General features: G+C 43.0%; 1 protein-coding gene across 1 annotated transcript in view; it reads right to left on the reverse strand.

The window, feature by feature from the left end:
* The window catches only part of PREX2 (phosphatidylinositol-3,4,5-trisphosphate dependent Rac exchange factor 2), a 1,276,790-nt gene that overhangs the window by 723,278 nt on the left and 526,542 nt on the right, over positions 1-26,970 (reverse strand). Inside the window, exon 14 of the mRNA XM_078687188.1 lies at positions 10,545-10,594. Coding sequence (XP_078543314.1) covers positions 10,545-10,594 — 50 coding nt within the window. The remainder of the gene's footprint in view (positions 1-10,544; positions 10,595-26,970) is intronic.

Here is a 26,970-nt window from a genome sequence, read left to right on the forward strand (position 1 = left end):
ACATTGGTCCTTCACCACACTGAAAAACATGTTTTTCACTTGTGGTTTGTAAACATACTGGACTATACCTGCATAACAGCTCTTGGCTATCCTAAGATGATGTTACCAGTGACCCTCACCACAGGTCTGTAATACTCTAGCAGCTCTGTTACTCGAGCTTTAACCAATGCTAGACTGAGGAAGGAGGGTGGGAGCCTGGGCCAGCACTAATAGTCACGGGAAGAGCCTTGAGTTCTTTGCAATGGAACCTGCCAGGGGAATGTCCATGGTCCAGCTTAATTAAAGCATTTCAATCACGTTTGCTGTCTAAGTCAGTCTCCCTACGTGGGAGTGCCATAGGAGCCCCCAGCTGGCTGCCAACCTAACTAATGAGATCCAGTCAGAGGTCTTGGGGTGGGGTGGGGTGTTGTGTGTGTGTGTGTGAAGGGCCAAAATTGACTTGCATATTGTTGGCCCCTAACCCTAATGGAACACCGTCTCCCAGGGCACCATCCGATGGTTCCAATGCCGGTTTCCACACGGGGCTCTCGCACGGAGTCAAAATGGCCACGGTTTGAATGGCTGCAGATTCCTGTTTCAATCGTAAAGCCGGGTCCGGGTCCACCAGGAGCATCTCTGATAGGCGCAAGTCCAATTTGCTCAATAAGACATCAACCTGCGATAGAAACGCCCAAATTTCCGCCAGTACTGACTTCAGCGATGGCTCATGCATCGTTCGATCCACGGTCTCATGCCCGATATCAATCCCAATCACCTCCCCGGGTGAATCCGGCATCCTCAGGGGGGACAAACAGGATCGCGAACATACAGATGCGGAGGGTGACCAGTCTTTGCTCGCAGCCACGGTCCACACCGTTAAGGCGGCAGGTCAGAGGCCCCGAACCACGAACCCCGGCGGCCACGATACCGGGTACGCGGGACGGGAACCCCCACTCACAGCCAGCAATAAGCAGGATCACTCCTCCATCGATAATGAGCAATTGAAATGATCACCGCCAAATTCGGGCTTAAATAAAGCCTCCACTCCGGTTGACCGGACCCAGCCTGATTCTTATGGCCGATGTTGTTGCACTGCAGCCCGGCTGTGAAAGTACTCGAGGCCCCGGCTTCACCGCTGGAGCAGGCCGCAAACTTCAACACGACAGAACTTCTTCCAACAAGCCGATAAAAGTTTCCGGATTTCACCATCGGAGTGCGGAACAGTTCATGCACACAGAGACCGGGCGTAAAGTCAGGATAATGTACAGGATATCGCGGCGGGTTACAGAGGTCAGCGGAGCCGGGAGCCTAAGCAGCCATCTTGTTTGCTGACGTAGCTCCTCCCCCTCAATATTGCCCTTTTGACATCTAATGTATGTAGGGCCCTTTCTGCTACCGTCTGTGGTTTTGGGAAAAAGACTGGTAGTTCCACTGGTTGATTGATGTGAAATGCTGAAATTACTTTAGGCAAGAACTTTGGGTTTGTTCTAAGAACCACTTTATTCTGATGTAACTGTATGAATGGTTCTTGTATTGTCAATGCCTGTAATTCGCTTACTCTCCTGAGGGAGGTAATGGCTATAAGGAAGGCCACCTTCCATGTAAGGAATTGTATTTCACACCTATGCATAGGTTCGAAAGGTGATCCCATTAGTCTGGTGAGTACTATGTTGAGAATCCAGACCGGGGAAGGTGGCAATCTTGGTGGAATGACTCTTTTGAGGCCTTCCATGAAGGCTTTGATTGCTGGCACTCTAAACAGGGATAGATGTTGCCTGTTTTGTAGGTACGCTGCTATAGCTGCTAGATGTACTTTGATAGATGTGTAAGCAAGATTACATTGCTGTAAGTGTAATAAGTAGCAAATAATATTTTTTGTTGATGCGTCCAGAGGGTTGATGTTATTACTGGTACAGTATACAGCAAACCTTTTCCACTTCACTGCATAGCATGCTCTGGTGGTGGGACGTCTTGCCTGCTTAATGATCTCCATACAGTTTGGAGGTAGATCTAAGTATCCAAATTCTAAGATTTCAGGAGCCAGATCGCTAGGTTCAGTTGCTTGGGATCTGGGTGCATTATTTCTCCATGGTTCTGTGTAAGGTGCATGGGTAGAATTCTTAGCTTTTGGTGTGGCACCTGTGAGAGTTGCAGGAGCGTGGTGAACCACGGCTGTCGTGCCCATGTGGGTGCTACTAGTATCATGGTCATTGAATGTTGTTGCAGCTTTCGAACCACTAATGGGATTAGTGGGAGAGGGGGAAAAGCGTATGCAAATTTGTTGGACCAATTTATCCATAACGCATTGCCCTGCGACAGATGGTGTGGGTACCTGGATGCGAAGCTTTGGCATTTTGCGTTCTGATGAGTGGCAAAGAGGTCTATCTCTGCTTGTCCCCATCTTTGGAAGAATGGCTGCAGTATTTGTTGATGCAGTTCCCATTCGTGTATTTGTTCTGACTGTCTGCTTAAGATGTCTGCTATCTGATTTTGAACTCCTGGTAGGTGTTCGGCTAATAGATATATGTTTTGAGGAATGGCCCATCTCCAAATTTCCTGCGCTAGCCTGGATAGTTGGAGAGAGTGCGTCCCCCCCTGTTTTTGAATATAATACATTGCTGTCATGTTGTCTGTTCTGATCAGGACTGCTTTGTTGATAATGTGCATTTGAAAGGCTTTTAATGCTAGAAACACTGCTAGTAGTTCTAGATGATTGATGTGCAGTCTTTTTTCCTGTACACTCCATCTTCCCTGTACTGTATATTTCTCCATATGCGCTCCCCATCCGGTGAGCGATGCATCCGCTGTTATTATCACCTGTGGAATTGGTTCTAGGAACGACCGCCCCTTGGAAATGTTTGTTGTGTTCCACCACTTCAGAGAGCGGTGTGTGCGGTCGTCTACCAACACCAGATCTGTAATCTGTCCTTGAGCCTGATTCCACTGTGTCGCTAAGCATTCTTGCAGCTGACGCATTTCTAGTTTGGCGTGTGGTAGCAGCAGTATGCAGGATGACATCATCCCTAATAGCTGCATGAACACTCGCGCTGTTAGTGAGTGTTGTGGTTGAAACCTTTGAATGACTGTAAGCATTGTTTGAATCCTGACTGGATTGGGGTATACTTTGGCTTTTTCTGTGTCTATAGTAGCCCCTAGATATTGTTGAACCTTGCTTGGTTGCAGGTGGGACTTTGTGTAGTTCACCGTAAACCCTAGCTGGTGCAGCAGCTGAATTGTCTTTTGTGTGTTTTGAAGACATTCTTCTTGTGACTTGGCCTTTATTAGCCAGTCGTCCAAGTAAGGGAAGACATGCATTTGTTGTCTTCTTAGGTGAGCTGCAACCACTGCTAGGCATTTTGTGAACACTCTTGGCGCCGTTGTGACCCCAAATGGAAGGACTTTGAATTGATAATGTTGTCCTTCTACCACAAACCTGAGGTATTTCCTGTGGGCTTTGTGAATTGGGATATGAAAGTAAGCGTCTTTTAGATCCAGTGTAGAAAGAAAGTCCCCTTTCTTCAGTAAAGGAAGTACTTGTTGGAGCGTGACCATGTGGAAATGTTCAGATTTTATGTATGCATTGAAAGGTCTGAGGTCTAGTATTGGCCTTAGAGACCCGTCTTTTTTGGGGATTAGGAAGTATAGAGAGTATACTCCTGTTCCTTGTTGGTGTTGTGGAACCTTCTCTATGGCATGCTTTTCTAGTAGAGATAGTACTTCTTGTTTTAACAGTGTTAGGTGATCTTGACTCATTGGACGCTGTTTGGGGGGGATGTTTGGTGGGGTAGCTGTGAGTTCCAGGCAATAACCATGTTGGATAATTTGTCTCACCTACCTGTCTGATGTGATGTTTTCCCAGACAGGTAGGAACTGTGATAGGCGTCCCCCGACCGGTGTTATATGGTCTGGGGGAGCTGTACGAAGTCACTGTTTTGGGGTTGGAGAGTTGTGGTTGTTGTTGTTTCCGCGACCTCTACCCTTGTTGTTGTTACCTCTGTAACTGCCTCTAGAATTACCTCTGGGTGATGTTGGTGTAAAAGAGGTTGGTTGCTGGCTTGTACCTGTATTTTTGGATCCGCCTCTATAGGTGGACCTACGAAAGGAACCTCTTTGAGTTGGCTGTTGCAATGCTCCCATTGATTTAGCCGTTTCTGTATCTTTTTTCATCTTTTCTAAGGCCTCATCTGTCCCTGAGCCGAAAAGTGTTTTCTCATCAAAAGGCTGGTTCAATAAGGATGTTTGTACCTCTTGTTTGAACCCTGAAACTCTGAGCTATGCATGTCTTCTTAGCATGATGCTTGTGTTTATGGATCTTGCTGCAGTGTCTGCTGCGTCTAGGGCGCACTTAATGGAAGTATTAGTTATTATCTTTCCCTCTTGTATGAGTTGATCTGCCTTCTTTTGATGTTCTTTAGGGAGATGCATGATGAGTTTTTCTAATTCATCATAATGAGCTCTGTCATACCATGCAAGTAGCGCTTGCGTATTAGCTATGCGCCAGCTGTTTGTCGCTTGGGATGCTACTCTTTTGCCAGAGGCATCTATTAGCTTAGACTCTTTGTCGGGAGGCGGAGCTTCTCCTGTAGTTAATGAGTTTGCTCTCTTACGAGCGTTTGTGACCTCTAGTGAGTCCAGAGGAATTTGTCCCTTGATAAATATTGGGTCCTTTGGGGCTGCCTTATATTTTTTATCAATTCTTGGGTTTAATACCGTAGCCCTCACCGGGTCTTTGAATATTTCTGATGTGTGATTGAGGAGACCCTTAAGCATTGGTAGTGTTCCTGATGTTCTTTGTGCAGCAGGTAGTGTTTCTAACAGGAAATCCTCTATTTGAGGTTCTGCATGCAGTTCTACCTGGTGGTATTTTGCTGTCCTATTAATTAGTTGTGCAAAACCTGTGTTATCATCAGGTGGTGAAGGTTTTGAGGGATACAGTTCAGGGTCGTTATCATTATCTGACCCTACATTATAATCTTCCCATGTGTCTGCATCCTCTGGGACAGTGTCTTCATCATCCCTAGGATTTTCCCCCTCTCCTATGTCACTTTCTACATCTGTTATAGGTATAGATGGGCGTGGTGTGAAAGGAATAGCTGGCAGATTGTGAGGAAGAGGAGAAGAGGGTGTGTCTCTAGGCTGTGGAGAAAGGGGAAGAGTTGTATTCGTCCCCATTGTTCTCTTCTTAGGAGGAGGAGTTTTGTCGTCCAACTGTTCATTCTTCCTCTTTTTAGGTAGTTCTGTCACTACCTTGCCAGTTTGTGGATCAATAAACAAAGTCTTTTGTTTGGGATCTGTTTGAGGCTCCTGTGTCGGTACCGAAGTTTTTGGCTCCGAAAGGTGCTTTTTCTTTTGACTGTCCATTTGTGTTTTCGGCACCGAGAGTTTATTCCAATCCGATATTTTCGGTATCGAGGATGTCTTCGACGTCGAAGCATGTTTCGATTTCAACATGGAATGTTTCGACTTCGAGCTTTCCTTTGTATGGAGCTTCGGTGTCGATGTCGAGGTGGGCCGCTTCTCGGCTCCAACATGGTGGGAGACCGAGTGTTTCGGTTTCGGTTTCAGTTTCGTTGCCGGGCCCGAAGGCGGGGCATCGGAAACTTTTTTCGGTTGTCTGACCGGGCTCGAAGGCGGGGTCGACACCGTGCCGGGTCGGTTCTTTGGTAAAGGGACGTCGTCACTCACAGTTTGATGAACGTCGATTTCCTCGACGTCGGACTCGTCCGCTTCCGACCCCGCTTCGTCCTCCTCTTCTTCTTCCTCTTCGGGGTGCTGGTCCTCGAACAGCTCCGGGATTGCCTGTGACTGCATTCTCGATACCTCGTGTCTTCGGACTCGACGGTTTCTAATCGTCGACTTGGAGGAGAATGCCGCGCAGGCTTCACAGTCCCTGGATTCGTGTTCAGGGGATAAGCAGAGGTTGCACACCTCGTGTAGGTCCTTGTGTGGAAACTTAGCACCACACGTTGGACATTTTTTGAATGGAGTCCTTTCCATGGACTCCGGGCTGGACTACGTCGAGATGGGCCTCCTGGTCTCGTCGACGTAGCAGTTGGAAATCTTGTTGTTGACGTCGAAGCGCGTCGAAATGGAAATTTACTCGCGCTTGATAACAATACCGTCGAATTGGAAAGGGAATACGTGCCGAAATATAACTTCTTTGTCGAAGTCGATCCGGAGCGCTTCGATCCTCATCCAAACCCGATGGCGGAAAAAAACAATGCACATGCACACTAGCACCCAAAGGAGGAGTCATCGATCTCGTGACGACAAAAGACTTCTCCAAGAGAAAAACAAGTGCAATCATCCGAGCCCAACACCAGATGGCGATCTATTCATAAATGTACCATCTGCAGCCCATATGCCTCGAACATGTATTTTCAAGTAAATAGTTAGGTACCAGTGCTTTCGGTCAGGTATGGTGATGTGTCTCTCGGATTTCGCATGCACACAGACAAAAAACACACACTCTCCCTCTGTTTCGAAAGTCTTAACAATTTGGCTAGTTTACAAAATATTGTGTTCTCCCTTACTCAGTACCCCTATCAAGCTGTATTCTTCTCCCTTTTCACTACCCCTTAAGCCCCTCTCATGTGCCCTGCTAGTTCTAGAATGTATTTTATCATTATATGCCTGTGCCATTGTTGGAAAACCTGAAGCTCACACCCCCTCGGTCTTACTGACCAAGCTACGTACCCTGTTCAGATTAATAATTTAAGCATCTTAACCCGTCACGCTTTCCCTCTTTGTTCTATCTGAACCATATTTAGCCCGCTGCAGTGCAAATGTCCTTTGTTCCCTTCTGTCCGCTGACCCTGTGGGTTGGAGGGGAAACCCCATCTGCGGTGATCCCGAATTTTCTCACCTGACATCCTTTGTCTTCTGTGTCAGTCAGTAGATTGTTTTTCACACTGTACTGTAGACGCCCCGGCTTCAATGAGGCCGGATACAACTTTACAATGTGGTAACGAGGGGCGGTCAGCGTCACTCCACTGACCTTCATTAGCTCGGTGAGTTACTGGAGGGGCGCGCTGTGCGGGGTAGGGGGGTGCATGACAAGCTGCCACATGCTGTCTGACATATGGTTAAGAGCTGCGCATGTGCGCACTGATCCAGAGTGTGTGCGTGTGTGACTGCTCCAGTGTGTGCGTGCATGTGACTCCTCCAGAGTGTGTGTGTGTGTGACTGCTCCTGGGTGTGTGTGTGTGTGACTGCTCCTGGGTGTGTGTGTGTGTGACTGCTCCTGGGTGTGTGTGTGTGTGACTGCTCCTGGGTGTGTGTGTATGTGACTGCTCCAGAGTGTGTGTGTGTGTGTGTATGTGACTGCTCCAGAGTGTGTGTGTGTGTGTTTGTGTGTGTGTGTGTGTGTGTGTATGTGACTGCTCCAGTGTGTGTGTGTGTGTGTGTGACTACTCCAGTGTGTGTGTGTGTGTGACTGCTCCAGTGTGTGTTTGTGTGTGTGACTGCTCCAGTGTGTGTGTGACTGCTCCAGTGTGTGTGTGTGTGTGTGACTGCTCCAGTGTGTGTGTGACTGCTCCAGTGTGTGTGCGTGTGGGGGGCTCTGGGTGTGGCTGGCTCTGGGTGTGTGGGGCTGGCTCTGGGTGTGTGTGTCTGTGGTAGTAATTGCTGTCTGCTGAGCTCGTCCGTAGGGTACAATAGTTCTCACATTTGCGAGAGATTAAGCTATTGGCAATGTAAATGACAATGCCATTTATTTATCTGTTTTCAAAACCAACACATAAATACAAATTTTGTCATTTACAATGCCATTAGCTCTAACTTCTCCAAAGGCGAAACCGTTGCATTGTAAATGCTTGTTTAGTTTATCTTTCCCATACACTGCATTAGTTTATATTTCTTGTTCCTTCATTATTGTTGTGTCAGTGTACCTGATATCCTTACAGGACCCCACAGTTGCCTAGGAATTGTTATTTTTATAAATATTGTGCCCTGACCTAGGAACTTGCCACTAGTTTCAGGGGGTCCCTTTCTTATATATTCTTATTCGTAGAGCAACACATTCCTCATAAACAACAACTGGGTCATAATCCACCTATGAAGCCCTGATGAAGTCGATGGGATATTCTCCCAGTTGACGAATCAAGTTTGCTGGAATCCACCGAGGAAGAAATAAAACAAGATTGGCTATAGCCCTGTGTGACAGATACAAATTGTTTTTAAGGACCTCTGCATACATGGAGATTTATTACTGAATCCCACTTAGAGAGAATACACGTTGGTTTGTGGAATACTTTGATAAATAACTTTAAGAGAGAATCCTTTCTTGTGGACATGTAGAGTATGGGAAAGAAGATAAATCAGATCATGCCTGCAGTCTGCTGCCACAAGAGGTTAGGGTCTAAGGTCTGCAGTGTGCCCTAAGATAATGAGTAGCATAACACTATTAGTAAATTAATTAATTAGCTATGAACACAACAATATATTTAGAATACAAGGTTGGAAAATTATGAACTGGATCTTTCATAAAACAGAAGACGGATTATCCCCTGTAGGCATTAGGCCATTCTCTGGGAACCTGAATGGATTAGTATAATAGATACTGTTAGACCATTTCATGCAGTCTTAATGTAACAATCTTCCCAAAAGAGAAAAAACAGGAAAGGATGTCTTTGGAGTCTCTGCAAGGGAAAAGCTGAGGAATATGCAAACTGAGCAGACAAAAATGAAATTAAAAAGATAAGGGACCAGAGTCGGTGATGAACAAAGCTTGGGCGGGAGCCCTACAATAAGCGATAAAATGTCAGATACCATCTTGCTAGTTCTGATACTATTTGTAGGAAATTAGAATCACTGTGCTTGCTCTACTGTCTCTGCTGACCCCTTCCTGGAAGTGCGTCCTGTAAGCGGATGTCCTAGCCACAATCTCATGTTTTTCTTGCCAATTTAAAAGCCTTTCTGTTGTACCTTATTGCACACTTCTCTTTCTTTGTGTTCTCCTGACAAATCTGACAGTTACTCCCCTGCTCCGAGTTAGTTCCCCCTCTCCTGTACCATGATAGTTTTTATGTAAGAGCTGCTGAATGAAAGGCCTTCATCAACTAAGGTGAGAGTAGGGAGGTCACAGCTTCCCTTGAACTTAATGAGGCATCATATCACTTCCATGCTATGAGATACTTCAAGGTTCTCCTATGCATCTTTGATGTATCTTTGAGTCTAGAATAGTCTCAATCTCATACTCTTGTGACCAATCCATAGTGGGGGAGACTTGCGAAAACAGATCCTGCTGATTTACCTTGTGACACATGTACAACAGGATGGATTCTCTAATTGCATGGTAAGGATAAGCATTAAGTAGAAGAACCAACCAACTGAGCAATCTTAAAGGGGTCCACTAATAGAGGCATACATTTAGGATGAAAAGCGGAGAGCACAACCTAACTCAAATTTGATAACTAGGAGCAGGTCTTTGGTGTCAGTCAACAAACCTCTTGTAGTCTGCCTTAACTGCAATTAACTGAAAAAACAGAACTTACCTTTAAACTGTGCCCCACTGTCATTGACAATAACCTCCAGATTCCCATGTAATCTAACTACGTGATTCAAAATTAGCTGGGTTAGTTTAGGAGCACTGAATATTTTGGTCAACGGAACAAAATGTGCCAGTTTTGTAAATTTTGCAGTGACCACTAGAAGAGTTGCATATCCTTGTCGAATGGGAGAATCTGCAATTTAGTCCACTGCAATATTAGCTCAAAGGTAATAACATTCCTACATTGATAACGATCTGCCGAGGGGTGCCTGGGTTGCCCTGGTGTGTTTATGCTCCGGTGAATGATCTCACAAAATATTTTATATGAATGAGAATAAGGTGCTTATGCCATCTGGCAAAATCTAAAGGCATATCCAGAGAGCCATCATCAAGTTTTTAACCCAGCCTGCACAAAAACTCTTGCAGGTTTTCAAGCAGAACCTGAAACTGGCTACTGCATAAAGGGTGTTAGTCTCTACAGCTTTCAAAAGGACTAAGCTTATCTCTAATACAACAGAAATTTGTAAATTGTTTATTTATTTAATGTTATGTACTTAATAATACTGTATGCATTGATATTGACAAAGTATGAGATAGCATTTAATAAAGGCTTATGCTTCTTCGTTTGCATAAGGGGAGCATGGAGCAAGACTTCCAAAGAGAACATTTGGAAATCCTGAGGCAAGTGAATTCTATGCTCACTTTTCAGGAGTTTGAATTACATGTTTTGAAGCTATGTCTTTACAACTCCATTCCAGACCTCAGATCATCCTTATAACACAGGGCTTTAAATACAGAATGCTACATAGCGGAAATCTTTAAGGAAATATTGAAAAGCAACTGTGATGCATTTGTCTAGGGAACTTATTTGCAGCTGTTTAGTTAACAGAGTCTTTTAATAGTTCTACGGAGTCACTGACCTAGTTTGAGAGAAATATTTTCACTGTACATTTTTATCAGATTGTAACTTCACTTCAAAATACTGACAGTGTATAAAAGGAAAGGAAAAACATATTTTATGTTGTAGTATCCTTTTAAGAAAACGTATAAATTAACTTGACTTAATTAATCTTACCGTATAACAGGAGTGAAAAGACTGTGCAAGCGGCAGTACAACCGGACACCCTGTAGGAGAGGGATATGTTTAGCGATAGGAAGAAACTTCTTTTTTCTTTTTTACAAATATTTTTATTTAGTTTTTTCGATGATAAATGGAGAAATAAACATGTCAGAAAACTGTCCACAGGCTATACAGACACCACACATATCATTAAATCAGTATAACATGTATATCAAATAAAGCATAATAGAAGAACACATGAGCACACACTTTTACTTACCTACAGTGCTGTTTTTTAGACAAAATAACGGCGAAAAAATATTGTTTGGACAAAATAATATGTCACATCAAGGACAGAAAATTGTGAAGGGAAGCCTCTCTAGGTAAACCAACTTTTAACAGATATAACTCAACATATATGAGCCTTGATGGTATATATATATCATCAAGGTACGTGTATGTGGAGTTACAAAATAGCAAATCTATACTTACCTATTTGCACTTATCCTTCCGATATTCTAGTCCTCGATATTTTTGACCCGATATTCTGAACACACAATATTTTTGGTTCAGGTATTCTATCAGCGATCCGTTGTGCTGCCACACGTAGAAAGGACAATGTGCACACACCTAACATTTGGTAATGCTCTGTTGGAACTGCATCTCACATTCCTGACCTCCCACACATCTCTTCAATAGTGTCCATGCTTCCCACCCCCACACAAATGTGGATTTTCTAAGGTCTATGGGTGAGCTACTCATCAGTCCAGGTTATGGAGACTTTATGGGACTTGTAGTTTAGTCTTTTAAATTATAAAATAAGTACTACAGGTGATAGAATGCAAAGAAGAAAACTGGACTGCATAAGATATTCACATATGGACACTTGAGAGCCCTGTGAATTCCACTTCTTTTTTTCTGGAAGCTGACAACAAAGTGGGAGCCCTGCACACCCGTTGCTGGACTTCAAAGGTATGTTAGGTGCATTTCCAGATAGTGAAAGTAAACCTACGTTTGCTATATATATTTTCTTAATAGTGCCTCACTGGTTGCCGCAGCACCACATATTAAATGAACTCATTCAACAGCTTGTTTTCAAAGAAATTGATATGCCGTTCATTTTTATATTTCACTCAAACAAATCAAACAGACGAAAGAATACCTGTTGTGGAGAGCACACGTCAGTTTTTCTATTACAAAGTTTGTTTCCCACTGATACAACTCCACTAAGATAGATTACTATGGGTCAGAAACCTCCCAGTGCGACAGGAACCCCCATGGCAGCCCAGAGCAATATAGTACGGTATAAAGAGATAACTCATATGACATCACCAATCCATTCAAAAGGTCACTTTAAACTTTGGTCCACTTAAGGGACATGCCTGGGTACAGCCAGTTGGATGCGGCACACACAGTGTCAGAGATGTGGACCTCCTGGTATATCTTTAGCACAGTGCCATACTAAGATGCCTAGAAGCATTGACCAAATCAGCTGATGCCTCACTCACCAGCTCAGGTGGCACAGCCACCAGTACTTTGCAGGAGCCAGAAGGATAAATTAGATAAGAGTTCCTTCAAACCAGTAAGAACAATACCCCCATCTTTACTTTAATCTTGGAGACCTTTCCTTCACTTTTCAGGCATGTGACATATTCTGCAACCCACTAGACAGTTGTTCTTAATGGAAAATGCATGATTTGTGCCCACAATGAGAAACGTTGTTTCTGTGGTAACCAGACTAATGGGGCAATATAACTATCTCACATTAATCTCTCTCTACACCTTTCTTCATAAAATTGACCAAGATGAAGGTGGTTAGTCGGAAGACATTAATGTGTCAATTAATAATTGATTAACTATATATAATCTCACTTAACCACCTTGGCAATTTCCTATTTAATGATGTGTGACCTGTTTCACTTCCTCCGTTAAGGGTGAATAAAATATTCAGCCTGAAAATGAAAACGGCGTGATGGAGTAAAATGCATTAAACCCTGCTTTTGTGGGAAAAAAGGCTTCTTTAATCAGACGGGTGTGTGCTAAAAAAACAGAAACCATGTCACAACTTAACTATGTAGCATACAAATATGCCTACAATCCCTGCGGGAAATTGTGTTGTTGGTTTAGGGGTGTGTGAACCCTTCTCAAGCAAATGTCACAGTTCTTGTCAGGGTGAAGCATGAAAGGCACTGTGCTTAAACCTCTGGTAGTTTCGCCAAAAAGCAGTTGGGCTTAACTTAGAAGCAATGTTTAATGTGTATTTTTGCAGCACACAAACAGTAATAAAGGGAATACACAACACATGAAAACATCCCAAAAATTGGTTAAAATGTAATAAATTGTTTGACACCAAAACAACAAAAATCCAATCAGTAGAACTGTAGTTGTTAGTAAAAACCTAGTGCCTAGAAGATCAAAGTGCCAACCATGAACATCTAGTCGTGCAAGAAAGGGACAAAGTCAAAAGTTATGGCCGACCACGATGGAGAGCAGTACGGATACACAAAATGAATTGGGCCCAGTCTCTACTAACCTTCGGATTCTAAGAAAAACATTTCTTTACAAGAAAAAGTTCAGTGGGGCAAAGCAGCCGGTGGTGCTCAAGGAGGAGGAGGCGTGGTACTCGGGGAGCAGTTGGATGAGGTCAGGTCACGGTGAAGATTTCTACGTTTGGAAGTCAAAAATCTCCAGTGAGACGAGACTGCAGGATATATCCGGATAAAGTTCCAGAAAGGAGCTGCTGAACAGGATTTGCTGCTGTGGTGAAAAACACATCAGGAGCTACTGCAAAGCCAAGCTGGCCGGCAATGCTCCTTGGATGGATTAGCAAACATGTAGGTCCCGGTCACCTCTCAGTTCTCAGGTCACTTTCAAGCAGAACATTTTTTATCTGTGGATAGTATGTTTACTATGTCTATGATGACGTCAGGTGATGTTTACAAAATACTCGACTCGCAATCTAATTGTTACAATGGAGCTATCAGTTTCTAATTAATTACTGTATTTCTATCACAAACATGATTGTCTGTAATATAGTGGGCTGTTTAAATGACGAAAAATCCATTAATCAATTTCGATGTCACAGCATATTTCTAATAGCATTTGCCGGAAAGTATTTTTACTATGTCTATGATGACATCAGTTGGTGTGTACATAATGCCGCAATACACGTTTTTGGGCAACTTGACAAAGACCTTCACGGGCGAAACGTGTTGTTTTTTTGAGCAATAAAATCCCCACGGTTCTGAATGGTGTGCCGCCCCATTCCTGTATGGTTTGCACTCTGTGATATATATATATATGGTCCAGTTGAAGGCAATCGCCGAAACGCGTTGACCGTCCTCCTTGTTTGCACAAAATGGTGTTGTAAAAATAAAAATTACTTTTACATGAAGAAATTACGTTTTTGGATCCCGTTTGTGCTGTGGTGTATCTGGACTGCTTGGCTACGTACTGGAGCTCGGTTGGGTCCGTTCTTTGTCTGAGGAATATATATATATATATATATATCTTTTGCGGTTTCTCCCGAAGGGGAGAATAGTTCCTTGGGAGTGCACAAGGAACTATTCTCCCCTTCGGGAGAAACCGCAAAAGAAATACGTACGCGGCTGGGTCCTGCCGCGCCTTGCGTGCACCGCTGAAGAGCACCCGGATGCTTGAACTTTGGACCACAGTCGGATTCATATATATATATATATATATATATATATATATATATATATATATATATATATATATATATATATATATATATCAAAACAAAACCCTTTCAGGCATAGAGTGACGCATAAATTATGCAAAAAAGAAGAAGAGAACTCTGGGTAGGTCTCAGTTTAGGTGGAAAGCAGCTCTTGTTTGAGCACTCTCAACACCAGCGACACTCTAGATCTGCTCACCCCAAATGTCTGTTTTTCTATCAAAGTTTTTAAGCATAGGATTAACACAGTGCTATCCATGCCGAGATAGAAAATGACAAAGTCTTCTATATATATATATATATATATATATATATATATGTATATATATATATATATATATATATATATATATATATATATATATATATATATAATAAATATGTAAGAATAAAGATATTTTTTTAATATGACACAAATTAATTGAAATACATATATGATAAAACATATATTAAATATTATTGTGTTTAAAACAAACAGTAATAACTAAAAACACAATATGTGTACATTTATATTTAACAATGAAAACAAGTAAAATGATACAATTATTCCATAAGTACCAATATGTTTTAGCATAACTTTATTATAGTTCATATTATCCCCCAAATGTAAATTAAAATTTACATACACTAAAATAAAATGACAAGACATACATTAAAAAAATGACAAAACAAGAAAATAAATAGGAAACATACCAAAACACTAATGTAAAATAACAGTTACTCAACATGAAAATACCTTAGACAAAATCGAAAAAATATTTAAGTTCTACATTTGAAAAACTAAACATAAAAAATTTAAATGAATATCAAACAAACAATTAAAATCCATTCAAATTAAAATAAAACTAAGAAGATGGATAAAACAAAATTAACATTCCCAATTCAAATAGGAAATCTTTAAAAAATAAATTGAGGAATAAAATGTACCACTCCCACTTCAACCCAAAAAATAGTTTCACTTTAGAAGGATAACATTTACTACAGTCTTCTTGTAGTGTTCAAGGGCTGTCTTGTATAAAGTGAGAACTGCTAGTGTTAATTTAATTCAAAGAGCCTGATTTATTTTCTGGCGGATGCCACGTTGTTCCGCTAGGACGACGGAGTAAAGTACTCCAGTGACCTGTCGGAGTCAGATTTATAAATCTCTGCCAAGCTGGCGTCATCTATAAAGCATCGCCAAGAACCACTGTCACAGCAGTTACTATCAAAACATTTCCCTGTTTCGTGTGGGGGCTCCGACAACATGACGGAGCCCTTCACCAAACAGTTCCTTTTTTTATTTTCAAAAAGAAAATCCTGTAGCAGGATTTTATTTTTAGAAAATAAAAAGAATATGCTCCCCCATGATGAGGGAGAATTTAGCAGTTTTCAATGCCCCTTTCTGCCAGAGTTTTCCTGGTGGTTACTGGCAGTAAAAACTGACCTTTAATTCCGCCCATCTAAATCAGGTGGGCGGACTTGCAGGTCTGTCTCCGACGGCCGTGACTCCACCCTTGCGATGGAGTAGGATTTCCTCCAAGATATAAATCGGTTCCAAAGTCTCTGCCACTGTCTAGAGTCTTAAATGGTGGTCAACAGTTTGTCACATGAACTGTAATAACATCCTCATCTTTTAGCTGGAAATGTAACAACATTTGTTGGCATATTGGCAACAGAACATACCACAATTCGACAAAATAGTCAAAATAGTCAAAGCAGAAGGTAACACAAAATCCACCATACAGCACAATATCACATTATCATAATGCAGCACAAAACCATAGCACCGCAAATAAAAACAAGCATTTGCAATGCATAAGGTCTCGCATTAGGAAAGTTTGAGCTATTGGTATTGTAAATGACACATTTGTTATATATGTGTTGGTTTTGAAAATAGCAAAAATAATAGCTTTGTCATTTACAATGCCAATAGTTATAACTTGTGACACCTATAGCATTTGTAATGCAATATGTGTTGTATTCACGTGACTTAGATGTATTGATATTACCAAATAACAATGGCTTTGAATTTTTTTAATAATTAACCACTTGGATGCTAGGCATCTTGCGCCGCTTCAATGTAATTTCCATTTAAATCAATGGAAACTCCATGACGAGTTACCCTTGTCATTAGCACTGAAGGGGTTAATACTTAAATAAAAGTTATTGTAATTTATAATGGCAATAGCTTAAACTTTTGTAAATAACTTTTCTGAAGAATATGTTCAGTGTATTTTATTGTGACGAAAATCCAAGAACAGAAGTGAAATACTAACCTCTTTTTGTGACATTTGTAATAAAGCTTGAAACATTGAGAGATCATATTTGACCCAGTTGTTGGTAAATGGTTGCACAGATTGATGCTGTGGTGGGGCTGAGAGATGTTGTGGTGGCGACTAGTGATGCTGTGGCATTCAATGATCCTGTGGTAGCGCATAGTGATGTTGTTGTGGTAGCGCATAGTGATGTTGTTGTGCCCCTTAGTGATGCTGTGGTGATGCGATAGATAGAGTGAGTGGGATAGATAGATAGAGGGAGGGCGATAGAGAGATTGAGTGAGCGAGATAGATAGGTAGATAGATTGATAGGAGTGAGGGCGATAGATAGCTAGACAGATAGATAGAGTGATGGCGATCAGTATCTAAATAAGTAGATAGAATGAGGGCGATAGATCGATAGAAAGATAGAGTGAGGGCGATAGATAGAGTGAGGGCGATAGATAGATAGCGTGAGGGCGATAGATAGATAGCGTGAGGGCGATAGATAGATAGAGTGAGGGCGATAGATAGAGTGAGGGCGATAGATAGAGTGAGGGCGATAGATAGAGTGAGGGCGATAGATAGAGTGAGGGCGATAGATAGAGTGAGGGCGATAGATAGCGTGAGGGCGATAGATAGCGTGAGGGCGATAGATAGCGTGAGGGCGATAAGATAGAGTGAAGGCGATAGATAGATAGAGTGAGGGCGATTAGATAGAGTGAGGCCGATAGATAGACAGATAGAGTGAGGGCGATTAGATAGATAGACTGAGGCCGATAGATAGAGTGAGGGCGATAGATAGACAGATAGAGTGAGGGCGATAGATCGATAGACAGATAGAGTGAGGGCGATAGATAGATAGATAGTTGTGTGTGTGGTTGTGGTTGTGTGTGTGGTTGTGGTTATGTGTGCGTGGTTGTGTGTGTGTGGTTGTGTGTGTGTGCTTGTGTGTGTTATGCTTTGTTTTTCTATGTTTTGTTATGCTATGTTTTGTTGTGTTTGGTATGCTATGTTTTGCTAGGCTATATGTTTTGTTTTGTTATGCTATGCTATGTTTTGTTATGTTATGTTTTGTTATGCTATGCAATGTTTTGTTTTGCTATTCTATGCTTTGTTATGCTATGCTATGTTTTTTTGCTATCCTATGCTTTGTTTTGTTATGCTATGCAATGCTTTGTTGTGTTTGTTATGCTATTCTTTGTTATGCTATGTTGTGTTGTGTTGTGTTGTGTTTTGCTATGCTATGCTTTGTTTTGCTATGCTATGTTTTGTTATGCTATGTTTTGTTATGCTATGTTTTGTTATGCTATGTTTTGTTATGCTATGCTTTGTTATGCTTTGTTATGCTATGCTCTGTTTCGCTATGCTATGCTTTGCTATGCTATGTTTTGTTGTGTTTGATATGCTATGTTTTGCTATGCTATTATATGTTTTGCTATGCTATGTTTTGTTATGCCATGTTGTGTTATGCCATGTTTTGTTAGGCTATGTTTTGTTTTGCTATCCTATGCTTTGTTTTGTTATGCTATGCTCGGTTTAGTTTTGCTATCCTATGCTATGTTGTGTTATGCTATGCTATGTTGTGTTTTGTTATGCTATGCTATGTTATGCTATGTTTTGTTATGTTATGCTATGCTATGTTTTGTTATGCTATGCTATGCTTTGTTATGCTTTGTTATGCTATGCTATCTTTTGCTATGCTATGCTTTGTTTTGCTATGCTATGTTTTGTTGTGTTTGATATGCTATGTTTTGCTATGCTATTATATGTTTTGCTATGCTATGTTTTGTTATGCCATGTTTTGTTATGCCATGTTTTGTTATGCCATGTTTTGTTATGCCATGTTTTGTTAGGCTATGTTTTGTTTTGCTATCCTATGCTTTGTTTTGTTATCCTATGCTATGTTGTGTTTTGTTATGCTATGCTATGTTGTGTTGTGTTTTGTTATGCTATGCTATGTTGTGTTTTGTTATGCTATGCTATGTTGTGTTTTGTTATGCAATGTTTTGTTATGCTATGCTATGTTTTGTTGTGTTTGTTATGCTATGCTTTGTTATGCTATGCTATGTTGTGTTGTGTTGTGTTTTGCTATGCTATGCTTTGTTTTGCTATGCTATGTTTTGTTGTGTTATGCTATTTTTTGTTATGCTATTTTTTGTTGTGCTTTATTACGCTATGCTTGGTTATGCTGTGCTTGGTTATGCTGTGCTTGGTTGTGCTGTGCTTGGTTGTGCTGTGCTTGGTTGTGCTGTGCTTGGTTGTGCTGTGCTTGGTTGGGCTGTGCTTGGTTGGGCTGTGCTTGGTTGGGCTGTGCTTGGTTGGGCTGTGCTTGGTTGGGCTGTGCTGTGCTGTGTTTTGCTGTGCTGTGTTTTGCTGTGCTGTGTTTTGCTGTGCTGTGTTTTGCTGTGCTGTGTTTTGCTGTGCTGTGTTTTGCTGTGCTGTGTTTTGCTGTGCTGTGTTTTGCTGTGCTGTGTTTTGCTGTGCTGTGCTGTGTTTTGCTGTGCTGTGTTTTACTGTGCTGTGCTTTGCTGTGCTGTGTTTTGCTGTGCTGTGTTTTGCTGTGCTGTGTTTTGCTGTGCTTTGCTTTGCTGTGCTGTGTTTTGCTGTGTTTTGCTGTGCTGTGTTTTGCTGTGTTTTGCTGTGCTGTGCGGTGTTTTGCTGTGCTGTGCTGTGTTTTGCTGTGCTGTGCTGTGTTTTGCTGTGCTGTGTGTTGCTATGCTGTGCTGTGTTTTGCTGTGCTGTGCTGTGCTGTGTTTTGCTGTGCTGTGTTTTGCTGTGCTGTGCTTTGCTGTCCTGTCCTGTGCTGTGCTTTGCTGTGCTGTGTTGTGTTGTGTTTTGCTGTGCTGTGTTGTGTTTTGCTGTGCTGTGTTGTGTTGTGCTGTGCTGTGTTGTGTTGTGCTGTGTTTTGCTGTGCTGTGTTGTGTTTTGCTGTGCTGTGCTGTGTTGTGCTGTGCTGTGTTTTGCTGTGCTGTGTTTTGCTGTGCTGTGCTGTGTTGTGTTTTGCTGTGCTGTGCTGTGCTGTGTTGTGTTTTGCTGTGATGTGCTGTGTTGTGTTTTGCTGTACTGTGCTGTGTTGTGTTTTGCTGTGCTGTGCTGTGTTGTGTTTTGCTGTGCTGTGCTTTGCTGTGCTGTGTTGTGCTGTGTTGTGCTGTGTTTTGCTGTGCTGTGCTGTGTTTTGCTGTGCTGTGTTGTGCTGTGCTGTGTTGTGCTGTGCTGTGTTGTGCTGTGTTGTGTTGTGCTGTGTTTTGCTGTGCTGTGTTTTGCTGTGCTTTGCTGTGCTGTCCTGTGCTGTGTTTTGCTGTGCTGTGCTGGGTTGTGTTGTGTTTTGCTGTGCTGTGTTGTGCTGTGCTGTGTTTTGCTGTGCTGTGCTTTGCTGTGCTGTCCTGTGCTGTGCTGTGTTTTGCTGTGCTGTGCTGTGTTGTGTTGTGTTTTGCTGTGCTGTGCTGTGCTGCGTTGTGCTGTGCTGTGCTGTGCTGCGTTGTGCTGTGCTGTGTTGTGTTTTGCTGTGCTGTGTTGTGTTTTGCTGTGCTGTGTGTTGCTGTGCTGTGCTGTGTTGTGTTTTGCTCTGTTGTGCTGTGTTGTGTTGTGTTTTGTTGTGCTGTGCTGTGTTTTGCTGTGCTGTGTTTTGCTGTGCTGTGTTGTGTTGTGTTTTGCTGTGCTGTGCTGTGTTGTGTTTTGCTGTGCTGTGCTGTGTTGTGTTTTGCTGTGCTGTGTTGTGTTTTGCTGTGCTGGTAAGGGTATGTGAGGGTGTGTGTGAGGGGGTGTGAAGGTGAGGGTGTGAGGGTGAGGAGGTGTGTGAGGGTGAGGAGGTGTGTGAGGGGTGAGGGGGTGAGGGCGTGAGGGTGAGTGTCTCAATGAATGTCACTGCTTCGCCTTCTTTGAAAATGTGAGCATGCCGCCGTAATTATCACAGCATGAGGCCCCAAAGTGATAATTATCACAGCATGCAGAGAGCCGCCCCACGCTGCTGGAGCACTCAACTGCACATTAATTATAGTTGAGTGCTCCAGCAGCCTGGGGCGCCTGTTGACATGCTGTGATAAGTGGGTCTCATGCTGTGATAATTGTTGCAGCGCCTGAGGAAGTGGAGACTCCTGCTGGGATAATTGGTCTTGTGGCGTCTGGCGGGCTTGCAGCGCCTGACGTCCAACAAACGTGCACAAGCTGCTCAACCTTGAAGCTCGTTCACAGACCTGGGTCGGCTCGTTCCCAGCTCTGTGTCGGGCTCGTTCACAGCTGCTACTCCCTTGACAGGGAGCAAGGCGGCTATAGAACTCGCTGGCGGGAGCGCTTCGCGCTCCAACGCCAGGCGAGCCCTAAAAACAGAACACATAACCACCACAGCGATACACCACAACACAAATATGCACAAACAAAGTTGTCAAACATTACTACCTCCAGAAATGTACTTTCATAATATGGTGATAAAAGGTGTTTGCGCCAATGATTGCTTTAACTTACCACCAGGGACATGAAATAATGCCTGTTTGTGATTCGACCCCACATGTTAAAATAGGTACCTGCCAGTGATCAGTTTTGATCTTGCTACACAAGACTAAGACGGCTTCCTGCAGGTGGCAAAGTGATAAATGATTCTAACGGGTTAACACGATTTATCATGGTAACTTAACATGGTTATCTCTTTGACAGTAAAAAACCTCAAATGACACTGGATTTTGTTTTTGGAGTAGCCTCATTGTGCCTAGCAACTGTGTTAGATATTCACAGTACTAACATATAGACAGTGTATGTTCTATTTTTCAGACAGATAACGTGATGAGTGATTTAGTGAGTCAGTCAAGGAGTGAGTAAAGAACCAGCCTCCTTTACTGTTCAGGGTACCTGACTTGAGAGATGACTAGCAAGATGAAGATTTTTAGGCTTTGTTCTCAGAAAACCTGGGCCTGGAGCCAACATCAGTGGACTTTGCAAAACAGGCACATAGAAAGATATCCCCAAAAAGAGATGCTCCAGGCGTTTTTTCACCTATGATTGTGAAATTGTCAATTGAGGTCTAGAATAATGATACACAAAAACATTGAAGAATAATGTTGTACAGAGTGAAATCATAGGCCCAGCTGTATCATACTTTCAAGCAGCGCAACACAGCAAGCCATCTTGCTGCAGTGTATGAAAGGGAAAGGGCAGGAATGATCCATATTTAACATTATATAGCACATTCTTGTCCTTTCCTTGTGCTAGTGCACTTTTAGCTGCCTGGCACCAATACTGTCACCCTTGCATCATGTTAAAAGGTTGCCTGCGTTGCAGGCAGGGTTGTTTGTATGCAGGAAGGGATACATTCCTGCACAAAAAAATAATCCACAGATGCATTTTCCTTTCCTTTCTATGTGTGCAGAATGCAGAACATGTACAAAGAGGAAAAAACAAGGAAAAATAAAGATATATCTCCTTGTTACACCTCCCCAGGGGAGGCGTAGCATTTTGACACATTCCCAGGTCTACCATTAATGATAAATCTGGGAATGCATTAAAATACATAGATGGCTGCGTGGGAACACCCACGCCCCACCCATGGAATACCTTCCAGGGGCACGGTAACGCAAGGCAGTTATTTTTGCTGCCTTGCATTACTCCAGATATTTCAAGCCATGCAGGGTGGCCTTCCATGGCTTGATAAATCTGACTTTAGGGTTGTGTCATCCTTATGCCCCCTTGCTTGGCGCAAGGGCAACGCAGCACTATAATAAAACCTTCCCTTAGTCTGAGGCTCTAAACACACACCAGGCTGTAGCCAGATATCAGACCTCAACTGCACCTAGATGATCATCAAAAGGTTAGCAAATGTACAATATGCTCTGCATCCTTTGTCTCCCGACAACTGATATCAATGGTCCAGACCAGTGCTTAATTTGAGCCAGTGGTGTCCGGTGCTCGGCATTGGCAATTAAATGTCAACACTGGTTCTTGTGACAATCTTCCACAAGTGACGCTGTTTGGCTAATTTAAGAGATGATCAAAACAACAGTTAAATATTAATTCAATGGACATTTAAAAATGTCTATTACTTGCCTCCCACGTCGTCCTTATAGCTTTGGGGGCCTGTATTAGTCTGAATTGTCGCAATTGTAGGAGTGTGATTGTTAGTAGTTTGTTGTTACTGTCATTGGCAGTGCTGGCAGGCGCAATGTGTGGCTCAAGCTGCAGTGCATCCTAACGAGAGCCCTGGCATTTGTTTTACAGATTAAGCACTGATTCAGATGGAAAAAGTATTTTGGGAAAAGATTGCACGTTGACAAAGCGTCCTCTTGCGCGAACCGTTGTTTTTGTAAATGGCCCATCTGTGATTTCAGACACCTCTCCGTACATCCCTTAGACAAGCTTATTATAAAATCCCCCAGTGATCTCATTAGATCCGGTAGGCATGTATCTGGCAATTGGCCAGAGAGAGGCTGATGGTGCCTAAAAATCAATTTCTCACAATGTTCCTCTTGAAATTGTCTCATTTCGAAAATGCTCATGAGGATTATAGTCCACGTCGTGCCTAAACTCTGGGTCACTGTGCAGATGACAATCTCACCAAATAAGTACGTACGAGGTTTTATGTTTTAAGAGTTCCTAAAGTGAAAGAAAACTCACAAAAAAAGAATCTATACGCATTTTGCTGTAAAAGAAATGCACGGTGGAAGATAATGATTTTAAACCACAGATCATATCAGCAATTGTTTCCTTTTGCTTAGTGTTCCTGCAGAGGAAAAGATGCCAACTCTATACGAATAAATGCAATTCTACAAACAGTATATAAACTAGTTGCATGTCAGCAAACCATATACCCACACGATACAAATTGGAAAAAGGCACCAACAATCAACACATTTTAGCAGAAGAAATGCTGCTTGCACCTGCAGCAGAGAAGAAACTGGTGATCTGAGAGGTTAGTTAATAAAGATAGGTGCGATACTACTTGACCCAGTTTGATTTCCGTTTTATATCAGTGGTAACTGAGAAGACAAAACGTTCTATTCATAATCAGACCGTATAGTGAAGAATCAAATGCCAGATATACTAAGAGTCCATTCCAAACATTGGCAGCAAAATGCACACGTTTTTTCAGAACTGACTCTCATTTTGCAATTAGCGGCTCATGTACTAATAGGTCGCATTGCAAAGTTACCATTCGCGGGCAGAGAAGGTCACAGAACCGCCTGCCTTTTGAATATTAATTAGACAAGTTGTAATTTGCGACCCCCTGTCATTGGCTACAAACACAGAGATGGTGGCCTGCAAAGTGAGAGCAGACCCCATCCTTAAGTTTGCATGTCCAAATGGAAAGCTTTTTTTTTTTTTTTAAATGTTTTAAAACATCCCATGCTTCTTAATGGTTTCGGTGCTGATTTAAAAAACATAAAATGTAATTTGGGAAATCATCAGGTGTCAGGGAAACTCTTCCCGAGGCTACCAACTCAAGGGAAGGAGTCCCACTTTGCAAATCAGTTACTACCTCCCATTGGCGGGTCCTTCGCTAAGGCGAAGGAGCATCGCCCCACTGACCAGGTCAAAGAAAAAAGAATGATAATAACTCATTGTTATTATCATTTCATTTTATTTTTTCCCTTGCTCAGCTGGGTTGGGGCTGGGCTGCTCTGCTCACGGAGCAGGGCTGGGGAGGAGTGGTTTGCCCACTCCAAGTGCGCATGACGCTTTGGTCGTCAAACAGTCATGCGCACTTTGCATGTTCTTCATGCAGGCTGCATTACAGCCTGCATGGAGAACATGCCCAGTCTTCCACTCTCTGGCTGAGCGCCAATCCACGGAGCTCAGACCAATCACAACGCTGACATCCATGCACCGTCTGCCAGGCACCATGTGGTGCCTAGCACACAATGCATGGCAACGGCCATGGATGTTTAGAGGGCACCAAATGTACACCCTTGGCCCCATAAAGGAGTCCCATATGGAACGTGGGCCCTCCTAGGGGCCCCAAAGCCTCATTCTGGCTGCCTTTTCATGGCGGTCAGACCGCCATGAAAAGGCAGTTGGAATGCGCCATTGTAATCCCCACAGCGTTGCCTCCACATCATAATACGGTGATCAGACCACTCTGCTGGATGTCTGCCAGACCGCCACCGACGGCCTGTCAGTGGCGGTCCAACTGCCATCCTAATCAGCCCGCACGTGTGTGTGTGTGTGTGAGGAGCGTTTCAGTTCCTGCCATCAACGACATACCATTTTAACTATAAAGTAAACTTGCACCAATGTAAGGCTGTACCTGCCTCTTGGGAATTGCTGCTGCATGGATAACACAACAAAGTCAGATACACACCCACACACATATCTATTTATACCATGGCAGTGAAAATAAATATGGCCACTACCTCATGTTATTTGGAGCAAATATACTTATAAAAGCACGGTCACACAATTATTTCTACAGTGCAAAGTTAAAATTTGAACTTATTTAAAACTCACTGTGCCAACACGGACAGGGACCAAGCCTATCTACATTAGCCTTGGTTCTACTCCAATAGGAACAGTCCAGCACGATGTGACACACTGCATGCCTCATCATATCAAGAACATCCCCCCATGCTCATACCCTCACTTTAACTGCTCTAATAGTCAGTTCATCACACACAAGTCCACAGAACGCAGGGAGGAAATTATGCAAACTGTACAGAATATGCTTTTCTTAGCTGAGGCTCCAACAGAATACAGCATGTTTGCTCATAGCATGATACTTGTTGCTTCACTTTCATAGCTGTTTCTTGCTTTGTGTTCCCATGATGTACCCTCTTCGAAAGTGTGAGGATACTAGATGCCATATTTCAAGATATGCTTCTGTTCAAATTGTGTTTTCTGCAGCATGCCTCAAGTGTATTCATACTTCTCCACATAACGTCATTATCTATCCTCCAGCACCAGTGATTCCAGACGATCTTACATAAGGAAGAGAACTGAATAACCCGCTGTTGTTCACACAGCCACACCTCCGCCCACCTGAGGGACCTGCACTGGCTCCCCGTCAGCAAGAGGATCACGTTCAGACTCCTCACCCACGCACACAAGGCTCCACGACTTGGGCCCCGAATACCTCAACAACCGCCTCACATTCTACACGCCAACCCGCCAGCTCCGCTCAGCCAGCCTTGCCCTCACCACCATCCCACGGATCCGCAGAACCACCACCGGAGGAATATCCTTCACCTACCTGGCGGCCAAGACCTGGAACAGTCTCCCCACCCACCTACGACTCACCCAGGACCATCTCTCCTTCAGGAAGCAACTCAAGACCTGGCTTTTCGAGCAGTAGCAGCCCCCTCCAGCGCCTTGAGACCCAAGCGGGTGAGTAGCGCGCTTTACAAATACTCTTGATTGACTGATTGATTGTTACCCAAAATGTTTCTGCAATTCCGTTGAGCTCCCTGGTTTGCGAGCTTTGGGCTCCCTAACACGATCTCAGCATTCAAGTATGATGGGTAGGCTGGCTGCCGGCGTATTCTGTCTTTACACAGAATGTATCACAAATATGCACAAGTATTAACTGTTTGCCCCCTCTACAAAAGAGCTCCAGCAGCAGAAAGACTCGGGTTCCAAAAGTGTACGTGTCCTTTCCTCTCTTCCACACTGCGTACAGATGAAGCTGGTGCTCTAGGTCAAGCATTGCATGTCTTCTGCACATCTATGTTATCTTCTCATGTTAGTCACCACAAGATTTCTTTACCTTGACCCAGCACTCATTCCTCTCATTCCTTGATCTGGTTCACTTGCAAAGGTTACAAATGTAACTTCATTTGTGTTTAATTCCACTCGTGTGCCGCAGAGTGAGTGGGTACTGACCGGTCCAGGCAGCAAATGTACTGGAACTGGAATCTAATGAATGTACACACGATGCGTGGTGTTAAAGGTCGTTCAGCTCAATGACCACCAGAAAGCAAAGATAAATAGACAAAATAAGCAGAGGGAAACAAAAATAATCAGCTGATTCAAAAATCCACATGTTCAGTCCGTTCCAAAGTTTCCTATGTTTGTTTCTGTTTGCAGGAAGGAGGGAGTACATTCCTTTCCTGTTTGTTCTGCTCATGTAGAGATCTGGCTCATGGCATATATGGCTAACTACGACTTGGGCTGTTTATGTTGTTTCTCCAGCAGAGGCACGTGGTAAGTCTATGCTTGTGTGCATTATTTAAAAGGTGAGAACATTATGCACAATGCATGGTGTTTTGAGTACTATTCTTTTTGGCTCTGGAAGAAAACGCAGAGCTTTCACAGCAGAAGTTGATAATATGATCATAGCGCAAAAGGCCAAAAGCAAGGAGGCCAGATTTATTTGCATGATTACTGTGTGGCTGGAACTAATGTTTTCAGCTCGTATCTCACACATAAATTTGGCTGTAGTGAGTATATGTACCCAGAATGAGAACAGTACGCTAAATCAGAATTACTGGGTCTATATCCGCATGCAGTCTACCCATTCCATAGACAAATATACTTTCATTGACTGCCTGCATTTCGCAGGTGGTAAATGAAAGCAGGGGGACTGGTGAAG

This window comes from Lissotriton helveticus, chromosome 4_1, assembly GCF_964261635.1.
Source record: "Lissotriton helveticus chromosome 4_1, aLisHel1.1, whole genome shotgun sequence".
Taxonomy (NCBI): Eukaryota; Metazoa; Chordata; class Amphibia; order Caudata; family Salamandridae; genus Lissotriton; species Lissotriton helveticus.